At 42.8% G+C, this 22,586-nt stretch overlaps 1 protein-coding gene across 1 annotated transcript in view; it reads left to right on the forward strand.

Annotated features, from left to right (window-relative positions):
* Positions 1-22,586, forward strand: part of MGAM (maltase-glucoamylase) — a 98,885-nt gene that overhangs the window by 51,641 nt on the left and 24,658 nt on the right. Inside the window, exons 17-31 of the mRNA XM_082846160.1 lie at positions 1,166-1,282; positions 1,853-2,007; positions 4,219-4,303; positions 5,565-5,621; positions 6,158-6,282; positions 8,931-9,019; positions 9,686-9,735; positions 10,165-10,332; positions 13,273-13,425; positions 14,488-14,685; positions 17,346-17,500; positions 18,593-18,761; positions 19,038-19,134; positions 19,999-20,111; positions 21,216-21,341. Coding sequence (XP_082702286.1) covers positions 1,166-1,282; positions 1,853-2,007; positions 4,219-4,303; positions 5,565-5,621; positions 6,158-6,282; positions 8,931-9,019; positions 9,686-9,735; positions 10,165-10,332; positions 13,273-13,425; positions 14,488-14,685; positions 17,346-17,500; positions 18,593-18,761; positions 19,038-19,134; positions 19,999-20,111; positions 21,216-21,341 — 1,857 coding nt within the window. The remainder of the gene's footprint in view (positions 1-1,165; positions 1,283-1,852; positions 2,008-4,218; positions 4,304-5,564; positions 5,622-6,157; positions 6,283-8,930; positions 9,020-9,685; positions 9,736-10,164; positions 10,333-13,272; positions 13,426-14,487; positions 14,686-17,345; positions 17,501-18,592; positions 18,762-19,037; positions 19,135-19,998; positions 20,112-21,215; positions 21,342-22,586) is intronic.

The following is a 22,586-nucleotide window of genomic DNA, read 5'->3' on the forward strand; positions in this document are numbered from 1 at the left end:
GATACCACGACATTCTTTCCTGTACTGCCTTATAAGGATAGAAGGTGCAAGCTTGAAGTGGTAGTGTTGGAATATTTTTTTTTAAGTACAACATACACACAAAAAAGTGCACATGTCCTTAAGGTTACAGTTGGCATCTTTTAGTTAAATTCAGCATATCTGTTTATTGAGCTCTTACTTCGAGCAAGGCATTGAGCTAGGTATGCATGGTGAGGGTGGAGAGAAACATAAATATAGTAACAGAAACACCTTCCTTCCGCACACCCCCAAAGTCTCTCTCTCTCTCTCTCTCTCTCTCTCTCTCTCTCTCTCTCTCTCTCTCTCCCTCTCTCTCTCCACACACACACACACACACACACACACACACACACACACACATAATTATGACAAGCTAGGGTAAAAGTGCAAACAGGAACATATCATTTAAATGTTAAAAGAAATCCTGAGAAAGGTACTTAACAACTGTAACAAGATTACAAGGAACAATGGGAGTCCCGGGAGGGAGTAAATAGTAACGTCATGCAAAAGATGGCACTGGAGTTTAACCTTGAAAGTGGGTATGTTTTATCAGACTGATGGCGGGGAGGTCATTGTAAGACTGAGAAATTTTAAGACTGAGACCAGCAAGGGACAGAATTTGAGTGTCCTTAAGGATTGGAGTGTAGGACTGGAATGAGAAATGATGCTGGAAAGGTGGGTTGGAACCAGGTTTTGAGGCGCTAGTAGGGCAGGCAGCAGGAGACGCTGGGGATTTTTGAATAGATGAATGACCTGATCAGAATTAGGCTTTGGAAAATTAATTCTCCTAGTGCGGTGGTCAAAGTAATAATATCAACGGTATTTCTAGTTGCTATTCACCAAAAAACTATTGTGCATCAAGTGTTTTACTTCCATTGTCTCATTTACTAAAACCCTGGAGTGCCCACTTTAACAAAATGAGGAAACCGAGGCACAGAAGGGTTAAGTAATTCATTTGCATTCACCTGGCAGTAAAGAGTGGCGATAGGATTTAGCCCAGTTCCATCACACCGAAGTAGCCTTCTCAGGAAGAGGTTAGTACAGCCAAATACAGCTGGTAGGTCCCTGGTAGAAAGCAAAGCCGAGGAGCAGGGTGTGTTAATGGAAGTGAGGTACACATGCCGTCGCCGTCTGTGTGTCCTTCCAGGTAGGTTCTGACATATGTGGCTTTACATTGGATGCTCCTGAAGAGCTCTGCAGGAGGTGGATGCAGCTGGGAGCATTCTATCCATTTTCCAGGAATCACAATGGCCAAGGCTACAAGGTAAGTCTCCCAGGAGATACGATCAAAATAGACTTGGCATACATTAGGACTGGATCTACCTGCATCCTGTCCGAGAAATCTGTTGAGCCAACTTCCTACGTGGTGCTTCACTTAGGCTAATTGGGACCACCGTTTGCAATTAACCAGGACTCATGATGCACCATTAAAATGCCCTCTGCCGACACAGCCCCTGCTATCTCTACCGCGGCAGTCAAGGAAATGGCGAGTGTGTGAAGGTTTTTAATCAAACCTTTATACACTTTATTTGCATTGCTCATTTTGTAGTGAGAATCAAATGAAGAAATAGTTAAAAGTTATTTAAATGGCAGTCTACTGAGAGCACCCATAGAATGAATGAGGGGGGATGCAGTGCAGGGTGAAGAATGGCCACTTAACTTGGTGGAATGATCTCCCTTTGCCCAACCCTACTGCTCAGAGGCAAAGTTTGCAAGGTAGGCCCCAGGTCTTGCAGGAACAAAACTCTTGGTTGTGATGAATGGGGTCTGATATCTCCAAAGGCTTTTCTTATTTGTAACCAGGTGTCAATTGCAACCTCTTGTTTCTTCCCAGGCCCAGGATCCTGCCTCCTTTGGAGCTGACTCTCTGCTGTTGAATTCCTCCAGGCACTACCTTACCATCCGCTATGCTCTATTGCCCTATCTCTACACCCTCTTCTACCGTGCTCACAGCCAGGGGGACACGGTGGCCAGGCCCCTTCTGCATGAGTAAGTTCATCTAGCCCAAAGGAATTTTGTTAATGTAACTGGGTGACATTGACTGTATCATCAAATATAAGAGTGAAGGGACTTCCCTGGTGGTCCAGCGGGTAAGACTCTGCACTCCCAATGAAGGGGGCCTGGGTTCAATCCCTGGTCGGGAAACTAGATCCTGCATGCAAGTCAAAACCAAGAATTCTCACTCAACTAAGAGTCTACATGCTGCAACGAAGATCCCGTGAGCTGCAACTAAGACCCGCAGCATCCTAAATGAATAAACAAATATTTAAAAAAAAATGAGTGAGGCTTCCCTGGTGGCGCAGTGGTTGAGAGTCCGCCTGCCGATGCAGAGGACACGGGTTCGTGCCCCAGTCCGGGAAGATCCCACATGCTGCAGAGCAGTTGGGCCTGTGAGCTATGGCTGCTGGGCCTGCGCGTCCGGAGCCTGTGCTCCGCAACGGGAGAGGCCGCAACAGTGAGAGGCCCGCGTACCGCAAAGAAAATGAGTGAAATTAAAACAATCCAAACAGTTACTCAGATATATTTTTTTAACTTGAATAACGAGTTGGTATTTGCAAGGCTATTGCTGCCTATGTACTATTTTAGGTATATTTAAGTATTATAGCCTGTTCCCTTTTGGGGAGAGAACTAGACTAAAAGCTGTGGAATTTGGGGTCTTTGTTCCACCAACTAACTCTATACCTTAGACAGATCATTTAAGTTCCTTCATCCTTAGTTTCCGTAGCCTTCATTTAAAGGATTTGATAGCTTGAACCTGATGGTCGCTTTTGTAATGCACCATGTTCAGGCTCTAGGTCATTTACATACTAATAAGAATAGTATGGAGGATTTTCCTGAATTCAGAATTTTTATTGTCAGCCAATGAGTATCTCTAATTTGACTCTAAAAAAAGAACACTTAAGAGACTTTCCTTAAAGCTGGCCACTTAGTATGAACTGATGCCTCTATAATATTAGCCGGCAAATAGTTCTGGGGTTTCCATGCAATCCTGTTTTGGGGCTGGAATCTCGGGGAAGCTGCTGTGAGGCACCGGGGAAATTTAAGCTTGGTGGAGATTTGTAGTAGGAGAGGGTGTGTCCTCGCTTCCTAGCTAATGCTGTGGGACCCTCTGGTGGCTGCAGAGTGAGTAGCTCTGCAGTGGGGTTTGCTTTCTTATGACCGGCCCTGGCAGAATAAGGAGCTGGAAGCCTTGTTTAGAAACCCGAGGATTGAAGATGGTGCTGGGAAGTGTACAGAACTGGCTTGAGACGGAGGCTGTGATTTAGGCGAGGACCCTGCCCTAGTCGCTCATGCCTTTGGTAGCATTTCTCAGGGCTTGAACAGTGGGAACAGTAATGCTCTGTGTACATGATGCAAAAAAAAAAAAAAAAAAAAAGCATGAAAATAGAGATATTAGGTTGAACTATGTTTGATGCTATGTAGATAAAAGCCTCAACCAGTTTTATTGGTTGGCTTTTAAGTGAATTCATTCTAACAGTTTTGAGCACAGATATTCTGAAAGTCAAAGTGCTTGGATATTGGAGGATATACTTGCTGGTCATCAATGGGGACATCTTTGAGGTCTATGTTGGTCATATCATAGAAAAAGAAAAAAGTAACCCAGGTCTCGCTTATTAAAAATTAACAAAATAATTTTATAGTCTACGAAAAAGAGACTTTTTCTTGTCAAAATAAAATACGGTTAATTCCCTTCTGTGTCTGACATTTTAGGCCCTCAGGCATATATTATTATAATATATATTATATATTCATTATTGTGGGTAAGTTCTTGCTGTCTCCCAGAATTCTCTATTAAAGGTAGGTATCCTAAAAGAGAAAAGAGTAAAGTTTTTGTCTGCTTTTTTTGGGTGATCAGATCTAGTTCCTTTTGGATAGTCAGCTAAAGTTTTAAAATGTCTTGCTTGTTTTACTTATTTTTTTAAGGGAGATATGACAAATAGAATTATAGCCTGGAACCTGCCTAGCATAGAGATACTGAAATAGGAACTTCTGTCCAAACTGGGGAAAGAATAGGAGGGTGCAGGGGCTAGGGAAAGTGGATCTGCCTGCAGGAGTGGGGAGACAGGGATTGAATAGGTGTCACGGAATAATTTGGGGAATTTGCCCCAGGCAGGGAGCCTGCAAGTTTTAGACAGGCTTGGGGGAGAGCTGCCAGAAAGCACCGGCCCAAATGTCATTGAACATTTCTCTGGTCTCTAGGTTCTACGAGGACAGCAACACTTGGGATGTGCAGCAGCAGTTTTTATGGGGGCCCGGCCTCCTCATCACTCCAGTTCTGGCTGAGGCAAGTGTTCCCGCCGAGACACACTGGTGGTCTCTGGTCTTGCTCCTGGTAACTCCAGACTCCTCTCTTCTTGGAACCATTTGTCCTCTTTCTATTCCAAACCCATTTCCAACATCTGTGGCTGGGGCAGCCTTGAAGACCGTGTGTTGGAGTTTGGGGAAGATGGGTATCTGATGGGTACACATTTTTGTCTCTAGAAGTCTTTTGTCCTTGACCAAGTTTCCAATCAGTATAGAAGCATCTACAGGTGACTCGGTTTAAGAATTGTCCTATGTGTTGTCAGATTCTCATAGCAGATCATGACTTGTTCCAGGATGCAGAGGCAGGAGGGAGCAGTGACCCAGCAGTCACTCTAAGGTCAAGATGATCTAGGTGTGTTTGTTGTCTCTGCCACTTGGTGCCAGTGCCATCTGGGGGAAATTATGTGCTGCTTCCTCAGCTGTAAGATGAGATAATAATAGTATGTATCACTGGAGACTATTGGGAAGATTAAATGAGGTACGCATTGTGAAGCTGGAATTTTTTTTTCATTTTTCAAAATCGCACCTTCCAGCCCCGCCCTCTCAAGCCCAGCTTCACAGCGCTGATGGCTCACGGCACTTCACGTCCTTTCCTCCAAGCAGAACTTGCCTCTCAACCAGTGGAGGGAGTCCCAGACTCTCCTGGTTCTTGTTTCATCACTTCTATGCACCGTCGTGTCCTTCTTCCTGTTTTCCACCTGGCTGCAGTTGACTCTGCTAACTGGTCTGGTTTGTGTCTAGAGAGACTGTATTAGTTTCCTGTCACTGCTGTAACAAACTACCACAAATGCAGTGGCTCATAACAACAAAAATCTATTATCTTACATTTCTGGAGGTCGGAAGCCCAACATGGGTCTCACTGGGCTAAAATCACCATGTTGGTGGGGCCGGTTGCTTCTAGAGGCTCTAAGGGAGAAATCCATTTCCGTGCCTCTTCCACCTTCTAGAGGCTGCCCGCATTCCTTGTTCTGTCTCCCTGCCTCGCTGTCATCACATCTGCTTCTGTGCCTCTAAAGCTGGAATTTTTACCACAACACCTATTTCAATACTATGATTATTATTCCTAATATGGTCCCATCTGGGATTTTTCTTTGAGTGGCAAGGTTATTGCCTCTGTTAGAAGAAAAGCACAAGTTGGTAGAGAAAAGAAAGGCCATTTATGCATTCTCAGTATGTGATTAAGAAGTTTTATCCCCTTCAGAGGCTGGGCCATAAAGGACAATAGTTTGTTTTAATTTCAGGGTGCAGAGAAAGTGACAGCATATGTGCCTGATGCCGTCTGGTATGACTATGAGACTGTAAGTAGCTTTGACTTTTCTTAAACTCTTCAAGCTGCATAGACAAGATACGTCTGGGTAGACAGAAACATCTATCCATGCACTGAGGAATGTTTCTGTCGTGTTTGCAGTGATTTCATAGCAGAGTCAATAAAGTGAGACGAAGTCACTCGACATCAGTCATGATGAAATCTGAAAAAGATACTTTCATATACTTTATTCAGCAGCAAGATAAAGATGGAAGTAGAATGTCTCATGGGCAAATATTGGGGCCGATGGACAATTTGAGCCTGGTTATAAGTGAGATTCTTGTTCAGAAAACTATCAGTTTGTATAATGTATGTCAGATAGCCTCAGCGTGATATATGTTCCCCAAGCGCCCAGCTGATCACAAAACCCATTGTTCTTAAATTCTTTTCCTTTTCTTGCTTGATACCTGACTAGATAGCAATTCAACTAGGTGGGAGAAGGAAAGAGCTGGAGATAACTCCACGTGTGGTTAAGAGGTAGCGGTGATGTGCTCATGCCACTGTGTTTGATTTGTCTACGTGCGTCAGGGGGGCCGAGTGAAATGGAGGAAGCAAACAGTGGAGATGGAACTTCCTGGAGACAAAATTGGACTTCACCTTCGAGGAGGCTACATCTTCCCCACACAGCAGCCAGCCACAACCACTGTGGCCAGGTATAGCATGGCTGGGAGTTTCCTTTAAGGGGGAGGCTGACAAACCTAGTTGTTTCTGTTCCCATCTGTTGCCCATGTAGAAGATGCTGAAGCATTACGTGGAATGTGGGGAGGAGGGGCACGTGTGTGTGTGTGCGTGTGTGTGTGTGTGCATGTGCGTGTGTGTGTGTGTGCGTGTGGTCATCAAACTCTGTTCCCTGGATTTCTGTGGGCCTCTTCTGGGGAAGCTGTGATTTAGACTGCATCCAAATGGATTTTGAAAGACCTTAATCCTGTCCTTCCTTAACCCCCCGACTTAACCCCCCACCCGAGGGTGGTGAACCTTCCTAGTTTTCCTAGGAATATGTCAGTTTTAGCCCTGAAAGTCTCATGTTTTGGGAAACATCTCAATTCCGGGCAAACGGGGTCTGTTGATCACTCCACCTGCCTTTATCAGACCATCATTCTACCATGCTATGCACTCGACTCCTCATTCTCATTTCTAGGGAGTGGGGTCCACTTTCCACTCCCCTATAATCTCAATTTCCTGTTTCTTTCTTCCCACTGAGCCATTTCTTTCTTGTGATGCAAAATGGGGTTCAAAAATTACTTCCTGTGCACTTCAAATCTCCTTCATGTCACTCATTCTCCTTGATGATTCTTTGATGCTCAAATTATAGACTCCATCTGTACTGAAGAGGCACACATTCACATCTGTGTCTCTAAATGAATTAGCTAATTTGCTTTTAATAGATGTCGTTTTGTGGAGGTTAGAAGTCTTTTTCTTTTGAACCTTCCTTACTGCCATAATTTTTCAAATTTAAACTTTTGTGATACTGATGGAAAATACTTATATATCCAAATACCACCTGGGTTCCTTTTCTCTAACTATTCAGCTTCATGCTGTTCTGCACACTGATACCAAAATTGTCTTTCCAAAGTGAAGATCTCAATTTGTTGCTTCCCAGGTTAAAGTCTAAATTCTATCATTAGTAGGTTGTTCAAGGCCAATCATAATCTGGTTTCAAGTTAACCTGTGTCTCCTGACACCTTACCACACACCTATAGAACAGCCATACCAAAAATCTTGTTATTCTCTAAACATACTCATCTATTCCCCTGCATCTGGGCTTCAGCACTTATTACCCTGTTCAACATTCTTTGCCTGATACACTCTTAATCATCTTCCAAATTACACTCTGATTTCATCTGCGAGAAATCTTCCCCAACAATTCCAGCAGAGGGTGTGCTGCCACTTCCAACTTTCTGGTCATTTTTTAATACATTTTTTTCCCTTAATATTGTTAAGTATTTCAGTCATAGTTATTCTATACTTTGTAACTGAAAATTCTATTATCTAAAATCCTTAGTGGAATCTAAATCTATTGTTAGTTTTTTTTTCCAACTTTCTTTCATGTTGGCTCGTTACCTCGTGCATTTAGTAATTTTTTGGTTGTCCAAATGTGGTGATCTCAAGGATCCAAATAGGTCTCATTCCCCCAGAGAGGATTAGCCTGCTCTTTGGTTGCAAGCCAGGACTGCTGTCAACTTGGGTTTCACGTTAGCACCCTTCAGGGACCATGTGTTTAATTTATCTAGGGCCAAGTAGTATTGTAGTGGGTGAGTCCTTAAGAGTATGCAGTGTCCTCCAGAATATCTAGGCCACCTACTGCTCCAAGTGTCACGGTGGACTCCTGTAAGGATTTTAACTTTTGTGCCACTCTTTACTTTCTGTTTGGACTATTTGGTGAATATGTTTAATCTTTCTTACCATATTTAAGGTCACCAATGTCGTTCTGGTCTGTTTGTTTTTGTATCTCTTAGACTTCCTAGCAATGAAAGCTACTCAGTACATGTGTGTTAAGTGAAAGCAGGTGATTTTGTTGACCCTGGAACCTGGCTGGCACAGGGCACAGTGGAAGGCAGACCTATGAAAGAATATAATAGGGAGTGTGAGGGATGCAACAGGAGTAGGAAATCGGGAGGTGGTCTAGAGGAGGGGCGGAATAAGGGGAGATTTAAATGCAGTTGCTCCTTCTTTCTCCCTCTTTCTCTGTGTGCATCTATTTCAGCATCTTTTGAGTAGTGTTTTGTGTTTTATATTCTGAGTTATAAAGCAGATAATTAGAATGTTCTCTTTTTCTCTCTCGAAATGAACTAATAATAAATAATCAAATTAGGAAAATTGTCATTATATAGATGGACCTTATTGTATTTTCTTGCTTTCTGAGTCAACATGGTTCTTAGGCAGGGAACAAATATATCCCCCTGACTGCAGTTAATACTTCTCCTGCATGTATCAGCTGTAAAATGATTAGGCTGAACCAATTATTGTCTCGGATTTCTTTCTCTTCTAATAGTCTGTATTCAAAATAATAATAGCATCAGCAGGTTTTATTGTAGCTATTGCAGTGATTCTGGTGATTAAATTCTTGCCTCCTTCATAGATGTTTATTGCTAATGTTTGGAGTGGTGCTGTCGCCTGTGACATTACCCATTCTAGAAAGTGATGCCCCTGTTGCTTTTGCCTTTGTGCCTGAAGAAAAGCAGAGCCATCTGCTGCTAGTGACCTGTCCCATTTGAAATCTGATAGAATCCTTCACAGCTCATTTAGCAAAATTCTTTGAGTCCCAAGTCTTTGCCTCTCACATAAATCTTGTTTCTCACAGTCGAAGGAACCCTCTTGGTCTTATCATTGCCCTGGATGACAACAAAGAAGCAAAAGGCGAACTTTTCTGGGATGATGGGGAAACGAAAGGTGAGCACAATGTTGCCGTTTCCAAACCTGCATCTTCGAGTTACTCCTGCTGGTCATTCAGCGGTGGGAGAAATCTCACCAGGCCCAGTAACATTAATCACTCGAGAGGAGAATTTTGATTTCGGTTGTGCTGTTCAGGAATAGTGGTAGTTGGACCACAGGTGGAAGGAAAACACGTCTCTACCTCTTAGAATTCTCCCGCTGGCCAGCTGCATATATAGGCTCTCATTGTCTTATCAAAGGGCACCTGAAAGAAATGTTTTCTAGACTGTTTCTGCCATTCAGTGCACACGTCTTCCCTCCAAGTACTTATGAACAAACGTGGATGATGTGTAAAACCTACCTGTGCTAGTCAGGCAGTGAGAAGACACCTTTCTAGTGCACCCGAATCTAGCCACGCTTCTTAATCTGTCTCCAATACATTAAAGATTCTTGTGGCTCAAGCTTAGGAAATAGCTTCGCTTGAGGCATATACCTTGGAAGCACTTGGAAGGGAACCTTTTCAAGGTTAAGGTAGGAAGGAAAAGTGAAAACAGTGTCTTGGCCTTGGACACTCTCTCTCTAATCTTGTCATTCTCAACACGTAGCTTCAAGGAGTGCCAGGATGAAATCTGTCCTTCTGTAGTGGGCAGGCCAGAGTCTGACTTGTTTTAATCTCACTTTCAGATACTGTGGCCAATAAAGTTTACCTCTTCTGTGAGTTCTCCGTCACCCAAGTGAGTAGTATATTTTTATGAATCTTAAGTGTGGGCTTTTGTCTGACCGTTAGCTCATATGTGTTTGTGTATGTGTGTAAGTTTATTTGTAGCTTCATTTATGACAATAGGTGACCACATTTCAGTTTATGACTTAACACCTAATAATTGAATCATTCATGTTAGTAAAAAGAGGCAATGATATGGATAAATCAAAGCAGTCTTTTTAAATGAAGTTTTAAAAAATTTCTCTCTCTGTATGTGTGTTTCTCTCTCTCTCCTTTTTCCGCCCCCCTCAGGGGAAAAATAAGTTTGTACTTGAGCACACATTAGTCGAGAGAGCTAAGAGCCATTTGGAGCAGTTTTGAGTATCCGGTCTAGGATACAGTATTGGAGTGATTTGAGAATCTGTGTATTTAAGGCAGATCTTTGTACTTAACTGTTTTGCAGAACCGCTTGGATGTGAAGATTTTGCAATCAACCTACACAGACCCCAATAATTTAGCATTTAAAGAGATTAAAATCCTTGGGACCCAGGAACCTACCAATGTTACAGTGAAACACAATGGTGTCAAAATTCAAGTTTCTCCTAATGTCACTTATGATTCTAACCTCCAGGTAAAACCCCATTTTGTTGAGATAGTTTGTAAAGAATTCTTCATCGCTTATGATGTTCCTTCTTGCCAAGGTCGCATGGGTTTCTTTTTTTTTTTTTTTGGCGGTACGCGGGCCTCTCACTGTTGCGGCCTTTCCCGTTGCAGAGCACAGGCTCCGGACGCGCAGGCTCAGCGGCCATGGCTCATGGGCCCAGCCGCTCCGTGGCATGTGGGATCTTCCCGGACCGGGGCACGAACCCGTGTCCCCTGCATTAGCAGGCGGTTTCTCAAGCACTGCGCCACCAGGGAAGCCCTGCATGGGTTTCTGAAGGACCAGAGCACACTCGGAAGACTGGGGTGGGGAGTCAGAGGGTTAGGACAGAAAAAAATAAAGAGTGGGCCAGAGCTGGGATTAACAAAGGAGCTGCTGAGACATGGGAGGAGGTAAACTGGTCCTTTCATCTTTATTCCCTTATCTGTCCCTCAGTCTTCTGTCCTCTCTGACTCGAACAGAAGAAGAGCGAAGTCAGGAGTGTCGGGAACAGGATTGGAGGAGAACCGGGTCTGAAAGCTGCTGATTGATTGATGCTAGAAGGGTTGAGGTGGGAGGTGGGATTCCCATTCATTAAAATTTCGAGGTGCTTTTTTTTTTTCTCTTACTGTATTGAGCTATATAGATTCTCACTCCAACACATACATTTTTAGGAAATATTTTAAGTCAAAGAATTGGATAAGCTTAGCTAATGGCTACTCACTTGGTTAGGTGATAATAATAAAATAATTTTCCTCACTTTTAATGAGGCCTGAAGTTCCTGGATAGGCTGTAACCAGCTCCTCTGAAATCTTAGTGTTATGAGGAATCCTTTCCCCCAACACCCCCTGCTACAGGTGCTCCAAATGATCTGGGATTGGGAGCTGCTGGGTCAGCGTGGTTTGTGAGGGACTGTCCAAATTTGGAGAAAATAAGTAAATTTAATCTTCTACTATAATGATATATTGGTTGCATTTGACATTTTGTCTTGACAACATACATTGAGGGTGCATACATTATAAAGTTAGAAATAAAGTATTATATGGCTAGTTGTGTGTACAGCAAAGTGCAAGCCATTTGAAAGATGCACATATAAAAATAAACTAATTAAATGTTTGATAAATATATTAATAAATATACAACCAAAGGAACTCTTTTATTGTTTGAATTTAGGTGGTGGAGAAACATATGAAACTTGGGAAGGGGACAGGCACCCCAACCCTGAAGGAAATGTTAGTGTATATTCTGCCCAATTTCATGTTCAAAGCTTAACAGAGTCATTGAGCAAACCTTTGGAGACATCAGGGCTAGAGGTGGACCTTGAAAGATGGTACATCTGGTAGAGATTTGTTCAGCTGCAAGTGACAGGAGACTCAGCAAAATGGTATTTTAAACAAATTGGGATTTTTTTCCCTTATGGGACTGGAAGTTTAGGAAGTAGTCAGTTGCTGGCATTGGTTCAGTGGCTCAAGGTTGTCAGGGTTGAGGTCTTTTCTTCTCTTGTGGTTAGAAATGGTGGCTTAATTCCAGTCACTCTAGCCTTGTTAGAGAACAAATAAAAATAAACAAAGAAGAAGAAGCTGGAAGGAAAAGGGAAAGGTGAAGGTGAAGGGAAGGGAGGGGCAGGCCCTTAAATCAAGAAAGAAATACTTGGCCAATGGACTTGCACTTACCTATTAATGGCCACAGCTGTGTTACATGGCTTCAAAAAAATAGATCTTAATCGAGAACTTTAGCGCTGTAAACTGAAATAGTAAGAAGGGGGTTTTACAGAGGGCAGGCAGCTAGCAGTAAGTTCCCCAGATAAGCACCATTTTCCTAGAAAGGGCATTTGCTTAGATAAAGCAGTCAAGGTGGAAGTATCAGAATAAGCCAGTCTCGGGAGTAAGGATAGCCTTCTGTTAGTCTGTGAGTACCGAGTAACTAGAATGGGTAGGATCCACTTTTGGAAGGGGCTCAGTTTGGACAGATTAACTTGTGGTCAGATTTTGGAGGGTTTTAGGTGCCAAAATAAGAAGGATCTGATCTGATTCTCAAAGGGTCTCATATTGATCCTTGAATCAATATGTGCCGTTGTGAGAGCGTTGTTCTGGGGTGGGGTTTGAGGTACAGGGAAGAGCAAGATGAATGTAGACTGGGGAGGGACTGGAAGAAGGATGATAATCCTTAGCATGAGATTTTATGCCTCTGGACAAATGAGCACTTTCACTATGGAAATTACTAATTAAAGAGGAGATGACCGTAAGAAAAACACATAGAAAAACATTAAATGTTTGAATTAGGGAGTGGGACTCAAAGAAAATGTCAAGTCTTGAGGCTCTGGGCTTGGGGAGATGAAGAGGGTGGGGTGCTAGAAATGGGGGCAAATGGAACGGTTTTGCCAACTCACCAATGCTGCAGTTGGTGAGACTGAGACCCGAGGAATTGAAATAGTTTGTCTAAGTTTCCACAGTGGAATGGAGGGGAGAACCCAGGCCACACATGATCCTTATTTCTGTGTTCTTGCCCCTACTCCGGACCAATGGGGAATGCTGTTTGGGGAATGGAGGACAAAATGATGAGCTCAGTATGGGGTGACACCACGTGCTTGTGTGTGCTGTGCTACAAGGGGGCTGCAGAAGAGAGCCTTCCTGACAAAATAAGGAACAGAAGAGGAGTCGGGGAGGAAAGAAAGGGGTGATTACAGAAGGGTGTAGTTGACCTGATTCTTTTCAAAATGTTATGTACAAATTCTGATAGAATTGTGCCGTTTCTCCTGTGGTTACTGGTTAGAACTCTGCCCTCTCTCTCTCTGTGTAAGCTCCAGTGCTTTGTTGCTTAGATTGTTGAGAGTCTGGTCTGATTGCTATTTTCTTTCCTAAAAGAAGTTTCAGACCTTACAAGGTCTTTGTCCTGAGGGTACATTTGCTTGATACTTTCCCATTCTTACAGGTGGCCCTTATCACAGAAATTGATCTTGTCCTGGGAGAAGTATACAGGGTGGAGTGGGATGTGAAGATAAGGGATGCAGAAAAAATAGACTGTTATCCTGATGAGAATGGTGCTTCTGCAGAAAACTGTACTGCCCGCGGCTGTGTCTGGGAGGTAACCATAGTGACGGTGTTAATGTACATTAAAATCCCAGGATATTGAATATAGTTCCCTGTGCTATAGAGTAGGACCTTGTTGTTTATCCATCTTCTACATAACAGCTTGCATCTGCTAGGCCCAAACTCACAATCCCTCCCTCCCCCACCCCCTCCCCCTTGGCAACCTCAAGTCTGTTCTTTATGTCTGTGAGTCTGTTTCTGTTTTGTAGATAGGTTCGTTTGTGTCATGGTTTAGATTCCACATATAAGTGATATCATACGGTATTTGTCTTTCTCTGTCTGACTTACTTCACTCAGTACGATAATCCGTGGGTCCATCCATGTTGCTGCAAATGGCATTATTTCAGTCTTTTTTATGGCTGCGTAGTATTCCATTGTGTATATGTACCACATCTTCTTTATCCATTCATGTGTTGATGGACATTTAGGCTGTTTCTATGTCCTGGCTATTCTGAATAGTGCAGCTATGAACATAGGGGTGCATGTATCTTTTTGAATTGTAGTGTTGTCTGGTTATATGCCCAGGAGTGGGATTGCTGGATCATATATCAACTCTATTTTTAGTTTTTTGAGGAACCTCTATACTGTTTTCCACAGTGGCCACACCAATTTACATTCCCACCAGCAGTGTAGGAGGGTTCCCTTTTCTTCATACCCTCTCCAGCATTTGTTATTTGTAGACTTTGTAATGATGGCCATTCCTAACAGTGTGAGGTAGTACCTCATTGTAATTTTGTAAAATCCTCTACACTTAATCTACAATTTCACAAGCATAGCACCAGCACCTATATCACTACTTAAAATCCATAGAAAGGACAGACTTCCAAAGTAACCTGAGTTTTTATCTGAATGTGAAGAATAGGTAAGGATGGGAGTGGGACTTTTTTTTACAAGTATTTTACATGGAGACCAGGAATGAAAACTGATGTCACTACCAAAGAGTAGATAAGAAAATGACTGGGTTTATCTTTATCTCCTTGCAAGTTGCCTTTTCTAGCCCCTTTATATCTGATAATCTTAGAACTCATGCTGAGCTGGATTTGGCTTTACTTTTCAGGTATCCGGTTCTCCTGGAGTCCCTTTTTGCTATTTTGTCAATGATCTATACTCTGTCAGTGATGTTCAGTATGACTTACATGGGGCCACAGCTGTCCTCTCCTTAAAGTCTTCGTATGCCTCCTCTTTGCCCTCCGTACCCGTGAACTCCCTCCGTCTGAATGTGACCTACCATAAGGATAACATGCTGCAGTTTAAGGTATGTGTTTACAGTATACGTGTCAAGTACCTACTTGGCACTTTTCATTTCCATTATTCTTTGCTAGTCAAGGTTACAGAACCCTGAAATCAGTCTGCTCTTCTAAGTTAGCCATGCTACAATATACTAGATCATTATCCTAAGAGTAATTGGAGACCATTGATGGAACAGTGACACCTTCTAAATTGCACTTTGAAACGATTGCTGTGTCTACTGTAAGGAAAGTGGTTGGGAGGTCAAGAGTGAAAAAGGAGAGACAAGTTAGGAGGCTACCAGTTAGGAAATCCAGATGAGGGACTGAGCTTAAACCAGGTACAGAAAGGAGATGGAGAAGTGGAGATCTTTGAGAGAGTGAGAAGTAGCATTATGGGATCTGGTGATTAATTACAAGTAGTCTATGAGGGAGAGAGAAGCATCAAGACGATTACCATGTTTCTAGCTTATGTCTTTATATGGATGGTGGTGACATTAACTGGGATGGGAAAACTGAAAAGGTTTGAGCTTAGGCCAAATAAAATGATGAGTTCAGTTCTGAACACTGAATTTGGGATATATGAAATACCTACAAGAGTGTACTGATCTTTTTCTCTCCCATGATTTAATTACATCTCAGGACAAGCGATGGGCTGTTTTTGATATCTTTTTCGCTATTGAATTGTAAGTTTCTCAAGGACAGGAATTTGTCCCTTCATCTCTGTGTTCCTGAAATGTAACACAAAGCTTAGGAGATAGTAAGTTCTCAAAAGTTTATTGAGAGAATAAACGAAAGACTCAGGCCAGTGTGGCAGTGCTTGAAATGTTCTTGACAATCTGATGTCAACCTGGACAGTGAGCTCTTTCACATCTTCTAATGTAGGGATGATACTCTTTTATCTTTCTATCCTCACTGTAACACTGGCAAGTGGTAAGCGCCTAATGGGTTTGAAATAAAGGAACTTGATCAAGTTTCCAGGTTTAATTCTTTCCTATTCTACCTCCCGATTATATAGCAGCCTCTCCAAAATATTTGCCTCTTTCTTTTAATTCTCTGTGCCTTTGCATTTATATCTCTGCCAGGAAGCACTTGATTTTCATTCTGTGCTTGTTTAATGACTGAAAATCTTTTTAAGACTCAGCCTTTTCCCTCATGAAACTGTCTCAGTCTTCCAGAAACATTGTTAGGCATTTCCTTTCCTGTAACCTCACAATACTTCTGTATAGCTCTACATTAACATGTATCACTCAGGTAGTGTGGGCACCTCTCTTTCACTTTCCATTAGTATATGGACTTCTTAAAAGCAATAACTGTGTCTTACTCAGTTTAGTGATCCTTATGTCTAGTACAGTATCAGGTAAGAATATAGTAGGTACTCAGTGAATCAGTTTAGACCCCATTTTTAACAAGGACATCTATGATTATTTTAATCAAGTAGAGTTCATGGGGTTTTTTTTTTTGATTTTTTGTTTTTTTTTTTACATCTTTATTGGAGTGTAATTGCTTTACAATGGTGTGTTAGTTTCTGCTTTATAACAAAGTGAATCAGTTATACATATACATATGTTCCCATATCTCTTCCCTCTTGCATCTCCCTCCCTCCCACCCTCCCTATCCCACCCCTCTAGGTGGACACAAAGCACCGAGCTGATCTCCCTGTGCTATGCGGCAGCTTCCCACTAGCTCTCTATTTTACATTTGGTAGTGAATATATGTCCATGCCACTCTCTCGCTTTGTCACAGCTTACCCTTCCCCCTCCCCATATCCTCAAGTCTGTTCTCTAGTAGGTCTGTGTCTTTATTCCTGTCTTACCCCTAGGTTCCTCATGACATTTTTTTTTCTTAAATTCCATATATATGTGTTAGCATATGGTATTTGTCTTTCTCTTTCTGACTTACTTCACTCTGTATGACAGACTCTAGGTCCATCCACCTCATTACAAATAGCTCAATTTTGTTTCTTTTTATGGCTGAGTAATATTCCATCATGTTTTTTGGGGGGGATTTTTTTTCAGTTCAGAAATGTTTTCAGGTATTCACATACAGTCACAAACCCACACACAAAGTAATAAAGAATATATTCATAAATTCCAGACTGATTTCCCAAGGTAGAACCAATATCAAAGGAATGTGTTTATGTAATACAGGCTTTAAAAATGAGATATGACAGGGGCTTCCCTAGTGGCGCAGTGGTTGAGAGTCTGCCTGCTAATGCAGGGGACATGGGTGCGAGCCCTGGTCTGGGAGGCTCCCACATGCCGCGGGGCAACTGGGCCCGTGAGCCACAACTACTGGGCCTGCGCGTCTGGAGCCTGTGCTCCGCAACAAGAGAGCCTGCGATAGTGAGAGGCCCGCGCACCGCGATGAAGAGTAGCCCCCGCTTGCCACAACTAGAGAAAGCCCTCACACAGAAATGAAGACCCAATACAGCAAAAATAAAATAAATTAATTGATAAACTCCTACCCCCAACATCTTCTTTAAAAAATAAAATGAGATATGACAGACTCAGATCAAAATAGTAAATGTGACGTTGTTCTTTGATTTGTTAATTAAATTTCCAGTATCATGAGCTTAAAGAAGACAAATGTAGTGTTCAGACTCTTTGTCAAAGACATCAAGTTTCTGCTAAGAGTATAGGTTTCAGGACAACTATACTTGCCTAAAATCTGTTTCCTCTGGTCCTAGATTTATGATCCCAACAACAACCGGTATGAAGTTCCAGTCCCTCTCAACATACCCAGGGTTCCATCCAGCACCTCTGAGAGTCGACTCTATGATGTCCTCATTAAGAAGAATCCTTTTGGGATTGAAATTCGCCGGAGGAGCACAGGCACTGTAATGTAAATGGCTCTTAGTCTGACTTGGAATTGATGATTACCTGTATCATTGCCAGGTCCATTGTCCTTGGGGATATCATGCTCAAAGCAACACACTGTCCATTTCCAGATTCATGAACAAGTTATTTCCTTCTGTTCTTACGAGAAATCTTTAGTGCCCTGGGAATAATTCCTGAGGCAGCTGCATGTACCTAGGGATTCATTCAACAAATGTTTATGGGGTGTCTTCTCCATAGTACGTGGTTATAGAAGATGAGGTCTTTCTTTTTATGACAAAAAATACTAAGGAAATAACAAAAATAATTTAAGTTAAAATATGTAGCAGTTTAGATAGTGACAACTGCTATGCAGGAAAAAGAACAGGGTAATTGATAATTATGGGGAGGTTTGATACTGTGGTCAGAGGTGGTCTCTCCAAGGAGGTGACATTTGAAATAGGACCTGGATGAGCAGAAGCAGCCTCCCCCATGGAGATGGGGGAGGAGTGAGAACACTTCAAGCAAATTGAGTAGTCAGTGCACAGACCAAGAAACAGGAGCAAACTTGCCTTATTAAGGGGAAAAAAGTCCAATGTGGTGGCAGTAGTATCGTAAGTAAGGAGGTGAGTGGGGGGAGATGAGGCTGGGGTCCAGGTGGCTTCAGATCAGGAATGGCCTTGAAGACGTCACAAGATGTTTCAGTGAGAATCACTGAAGAATTGCAAACAGGGGTTGACATGATGTGAGATGCTTAAAAAGTAATCATTCTGGATGCTGTGTAGAAAGTGGACTATAGTGGGGCAAGGGTGGAAACTAGGCCTGCTGTGAAGTGTTGGCAGCTGAGATGGTGAGACTGATTGGATTTGGCATTCTGGAGGGACCACTAGAAGGAGGTAGTGATAGAGGAAAATAGAAGAAAGAACTGGCTCCTGGGCTTGTATAGCGAGGGAGTCTCTGATTGTTTTAATCGTATAGACTTTATGTTTTGTGTGGGAGGTCAACAGGGAGGTTCTGGGTGGGAGGAGGAAATCAAGAGTTCAATTTCCCTGAGAAGTCAGTTGCTTGAAGCTATTAGAACAGCCCATTTCTTTTGCAAGCGTACCCTTTTGTGTTGCAGTTGGGACTCTCAGCTCCTTGGCTTCACCTTCAACGACATGTTCATCCGCATCTCCACGCGCCTCCCCTCCCAGTACCTCTATGGCTTTGGGGAAACTGAGCACACAGCCTTTCGAAGAGACTTGAACTGGAACACGTGGGGAATGTTTTCCCGAGACCAGCCCCCGGGGGTAAGGGCAGAGCATTTGGGATCTGTGTCTTTGCCTCTGTCCACCCACACTGTGTATGCTTCATGTTTCATCTTTCCAGCACTCAACCTGGATGGTCACATTCTGCTTTTAGGCAAGTGGGCCAATTCTCGGCTTTCTTTGTTTCTTATGTGTTTATTTCACAGAGAAGACTAGACACACCTTATCAATCAATTTGTTGAGTTTCTTTCTCAATCTCTGTCTTTTTTCCCCCTTTGTCTTCTAACCTCCTGCCACTTTTCCCCATGACTCTCCCAGTACAAGAAGAATTCCTATGGTGTCCACCCCTACTACATGGCACTGGAGGAGGATGGCAATGCCCACGGGGCCCTGCTGCTGAACAGCAACGCCATGGGTAAGATGATGCTGGCATCTCCCCTTATTTTTGTGAGTCAGTCATCCTTGAGGAACTTTAGAATGTGTTTGATCATGTGGCCCCTGAAGTCAAAATTATTATCTTGTGGAGAGTGCTTTTTATTTTTTTTCTTCATTCTCTTTAGCAGTTCTGTTTATTTCAATTCAGTAGCGTGTAGTAATAAGAATTAACTCTTATTTGGCATAAACAACGTAAGAAGGGGTAGCAAAACCAAGCAAGTCCCAAGTATCCTGGAGGTCAGCCAGTGGGAGCCACTAATATAATCTGAATTAGTGATGAAGCTGGGGGTCAGAGCACTCACTCTGGGGGTACGAGGGTGTAAAGAAAATGTGCGTGGTATATTGGAAAGGGGGTGGAAAATCAGGAAGTGGGGTTAAAAAGCATGCTTGTGAAAACTGGTGAAATCTGAATATGGTCTCTACCTGAGTTAATAGTATTATATCAACATCAGTTTCCTGGTTTTGACAATGTACAATGGTTATGTAAGAAGTTATCATTGGGGGAAGCTGGGTGAATTGTCCAAGAGAACTCTTAGTACTATTTCTGCAACTTCCTGTAAGTTTTAAACTATTCTGAAATAAAAATGTTAATAACAATTTTAAAAGAACAGAAAGACAAAACATATAATAAGGTAATAAGTGCATGAAAGGGAAGAAAATCCAGGCACAGATTACCCTGCAGACCTTCACTTAACTTTTTAAATTCTGTGTAGGTATAGTACAAAATACCTTCTCTCAGTACTCTACAATAAGGAGGCATAGGAAGAGGGAGAATGTATGAATTTCAGGGGTAATTTCTCACTTGAAGGTTTCCATACTGATTGGTATTTTCCTACATTTCCAGATGTGACATTCCAGCCCTTGCCTGCCTTGACATACCGCACCACAGGAGGAATTCTGGACTTCTGTGTCTTCTTGGGGCCAACTCCAGAGGTGGTCACTCAGCAGTACACTGAGGTAGGAGGGGATTCAACTGGTTACCAAGTATTTATACAGCACATTCTGTAGTTCTTAGATGATAACTAGAATTGTTGGTCTTTCTGGGAGACAGGTAGGCTATAGAATAAGGAACAATAAATACATCCCGAAAACCATTATATTCGTAGCCTCTCAGAGCATTGCAGACTAGCAGAAGTATCAAAAGTAGTGGTGCCACTGGTGGTAGTTGGCAGTGAAAGTGGTAATAGTGGTGATGATGGTGATGGTGGTGGTGGTGATGATGGTGGTGGCAGTGAGGGTGGTGGCAGTGACAGTGGTAGTAGTGGATGGAGGTAATGGTGGTGGTGGTGATGGTGGTGGCAGTGGTGGTAGTGAGGGTGGTGATTGTGGTGGTGAGGGTTGTGGTGGTGGTGATGATGGCGATGGTAGTAATGGTGGTGGTGGCAGTGAGGGTGGTGGCAGTGAGAGTGGTAATAGTGGTGATGGTGGTGATGGTGGTGATGATGGCAGTGATGATGGTGGTGGCAGTGAGAGTGGTGGCAGTGAGGGTGGCGATTGTGTTGATGAGGGTTGTGGTCATAGTGGTCCCAACAGTTGCTTTGGCAGCAGCAACAAACACAGACATAAAACTTACTATATGTCACTGATATATTACTTGTTGCATGTCAGAGCACTTTACATACGTTAACTCATTCAGTCTTCACAAAAACACTATGAAACAAATATATTATTATCCTCAATTTACAAGTGAAGAAACAGATATAGAAGAGGCTATTTCACTTTTGCCCAGAGTCACATAGCCAGCAGAGACTGGATCCCATATGGTTACCCAGACATTTTGGTATGTTGCTTCTGAATTTCGTGTTCTTAACCAGTAAGCTGGTCTGCCACTAGGAATGAGAGCAAAATCAGGTTTTCCAAAACTCCTGGGGAGAGAGGTCAAGTCTGGCAGGAAGCTTCCTCCAAGTTATCTCAGTGGCTCTGCATCCTCTTAGTTTCTCTCTGGATTTGAATTTGTTGATTATCTAACTGGGGACACTGGAAAAATATTCTTATTACTTTGTGTACAACTTTAACCCAGATTCTTCTTCTTAAGGACTAAATTTTCTGTTTATTTTCTAGTTGATTGGTCGGCCAGTGATGGTTCCTTATTGGTCCTTGGGGTTTCAGCTGTGTCGCTATGGATACAAGAACGACGCTGAGATTGGTAGCTTGTATGATGAGATGGTGGCTGCCCAGATCCCCTATGTACGTTGTCAGTCTGTGGGGTACTGGCTCTGGGACCGCATGGCTAACCCTTGTCTCTGTATCTGGATTAGTTTGTCTGATTTTTATCAGGTTCTATAAAATTACAAAGTACTTTCTCATACAGTATCACACTCAACCTCACCCCTACCCAGTAGTAATATAAGGGGGGGGGGTGTCATTGTCCCCAGCTTGAAGAGTCACAGTGATTTGCCAAAGGAAGAGGGCATTGGGTCAGCCCGAGGGCTCTTTCTGCTAGATCATGCTTCCGTTTCTTTCACATGACTTCACAACATCTAGTCAAAAGCATTCTTGCTACTGTAAAAATGTTGCCCAGAGAGTAGTTTTGCTTAATTAAAAGAAATTGACCGGGTTTCCCTGGTGGCGCAGTGGTTGAGAGCTCGCCTGCCAATGCAGGGGACGCGGGTTCGTGCCCCGGTCCGGGAAGATCCCACGTGCCACGGAGCGGCTGGGCCTGTGAGCCATGGCTGCTGAGCCTGTGCGTCCGGAGCCTGTGCTCCGCAACGGGAGAGGCCACAACAGTGAGAGGCCTGCGTGCCGAAAAAAAAAAAAAAAAAAAAAATTGACCCAAATTCAGTCAGACCACTGTGTGTGTAGCTACAACCTCAGTTCCAACGCTTTGCTGGCACTGCAGCCCAGTGTTCCCACAGCTTTGAGCTAATTCCTGGTTGAATGTAGGGATCTTGGGACTGGTTTCCAGAGGAAATAATTATGGAAACAAACTCCACCTTCACTTGAAGATGAGAGGGGTCCACTAATCAGAGAATTGGTCCCATAAACCATTTACATACTTAATTTTATTCTATTGATTTTTCTATTGTTTATGATTGTTCCTACTAACGGAAAGTATAGCATGCAATATTTTATTCTTAATAAGAAAGCTGTGTCTGATAACCCCCAGGATTAGTGATTCCAAAGCAGTTACAGTGGCTTTTGTTTGTTTTGTTTTAATGGGCTTACTATCCACGTTGTATTAGTACCGGGTAGTTTACATTATGTTATTTTTTCTGAGTATGAGCCACTGATACCAGGGGCAGCCTCTGGGGATGGGGTGGTGGCCACAATCGCTCCTTATAATGGCCCTTCACAAAGCACTTTCATCTGCTGCTTTCATTTATCTCCACAGCCTTGCCAGTTCGGCATTATCATCCTATTTTTTGCAAATTTAGTTTTTTTCTATTTTACGACTCAAAATTTGAAAATTAGGTGAATTTTCCAGAACCTAAT

Source organism: Leucopleurus acutus, assembly GCF_964270905.1.
Source record: "Leucopleurus acutus genome assembly, chromosome: 9".
Taxonomy (NCBI): domain Eukaryota; kingdom Metazoa; phylum Chordata; class Mammalia; order Artiodactyla; family Delphinidae; genus Leucopleurus; species Leucopleurus acutus.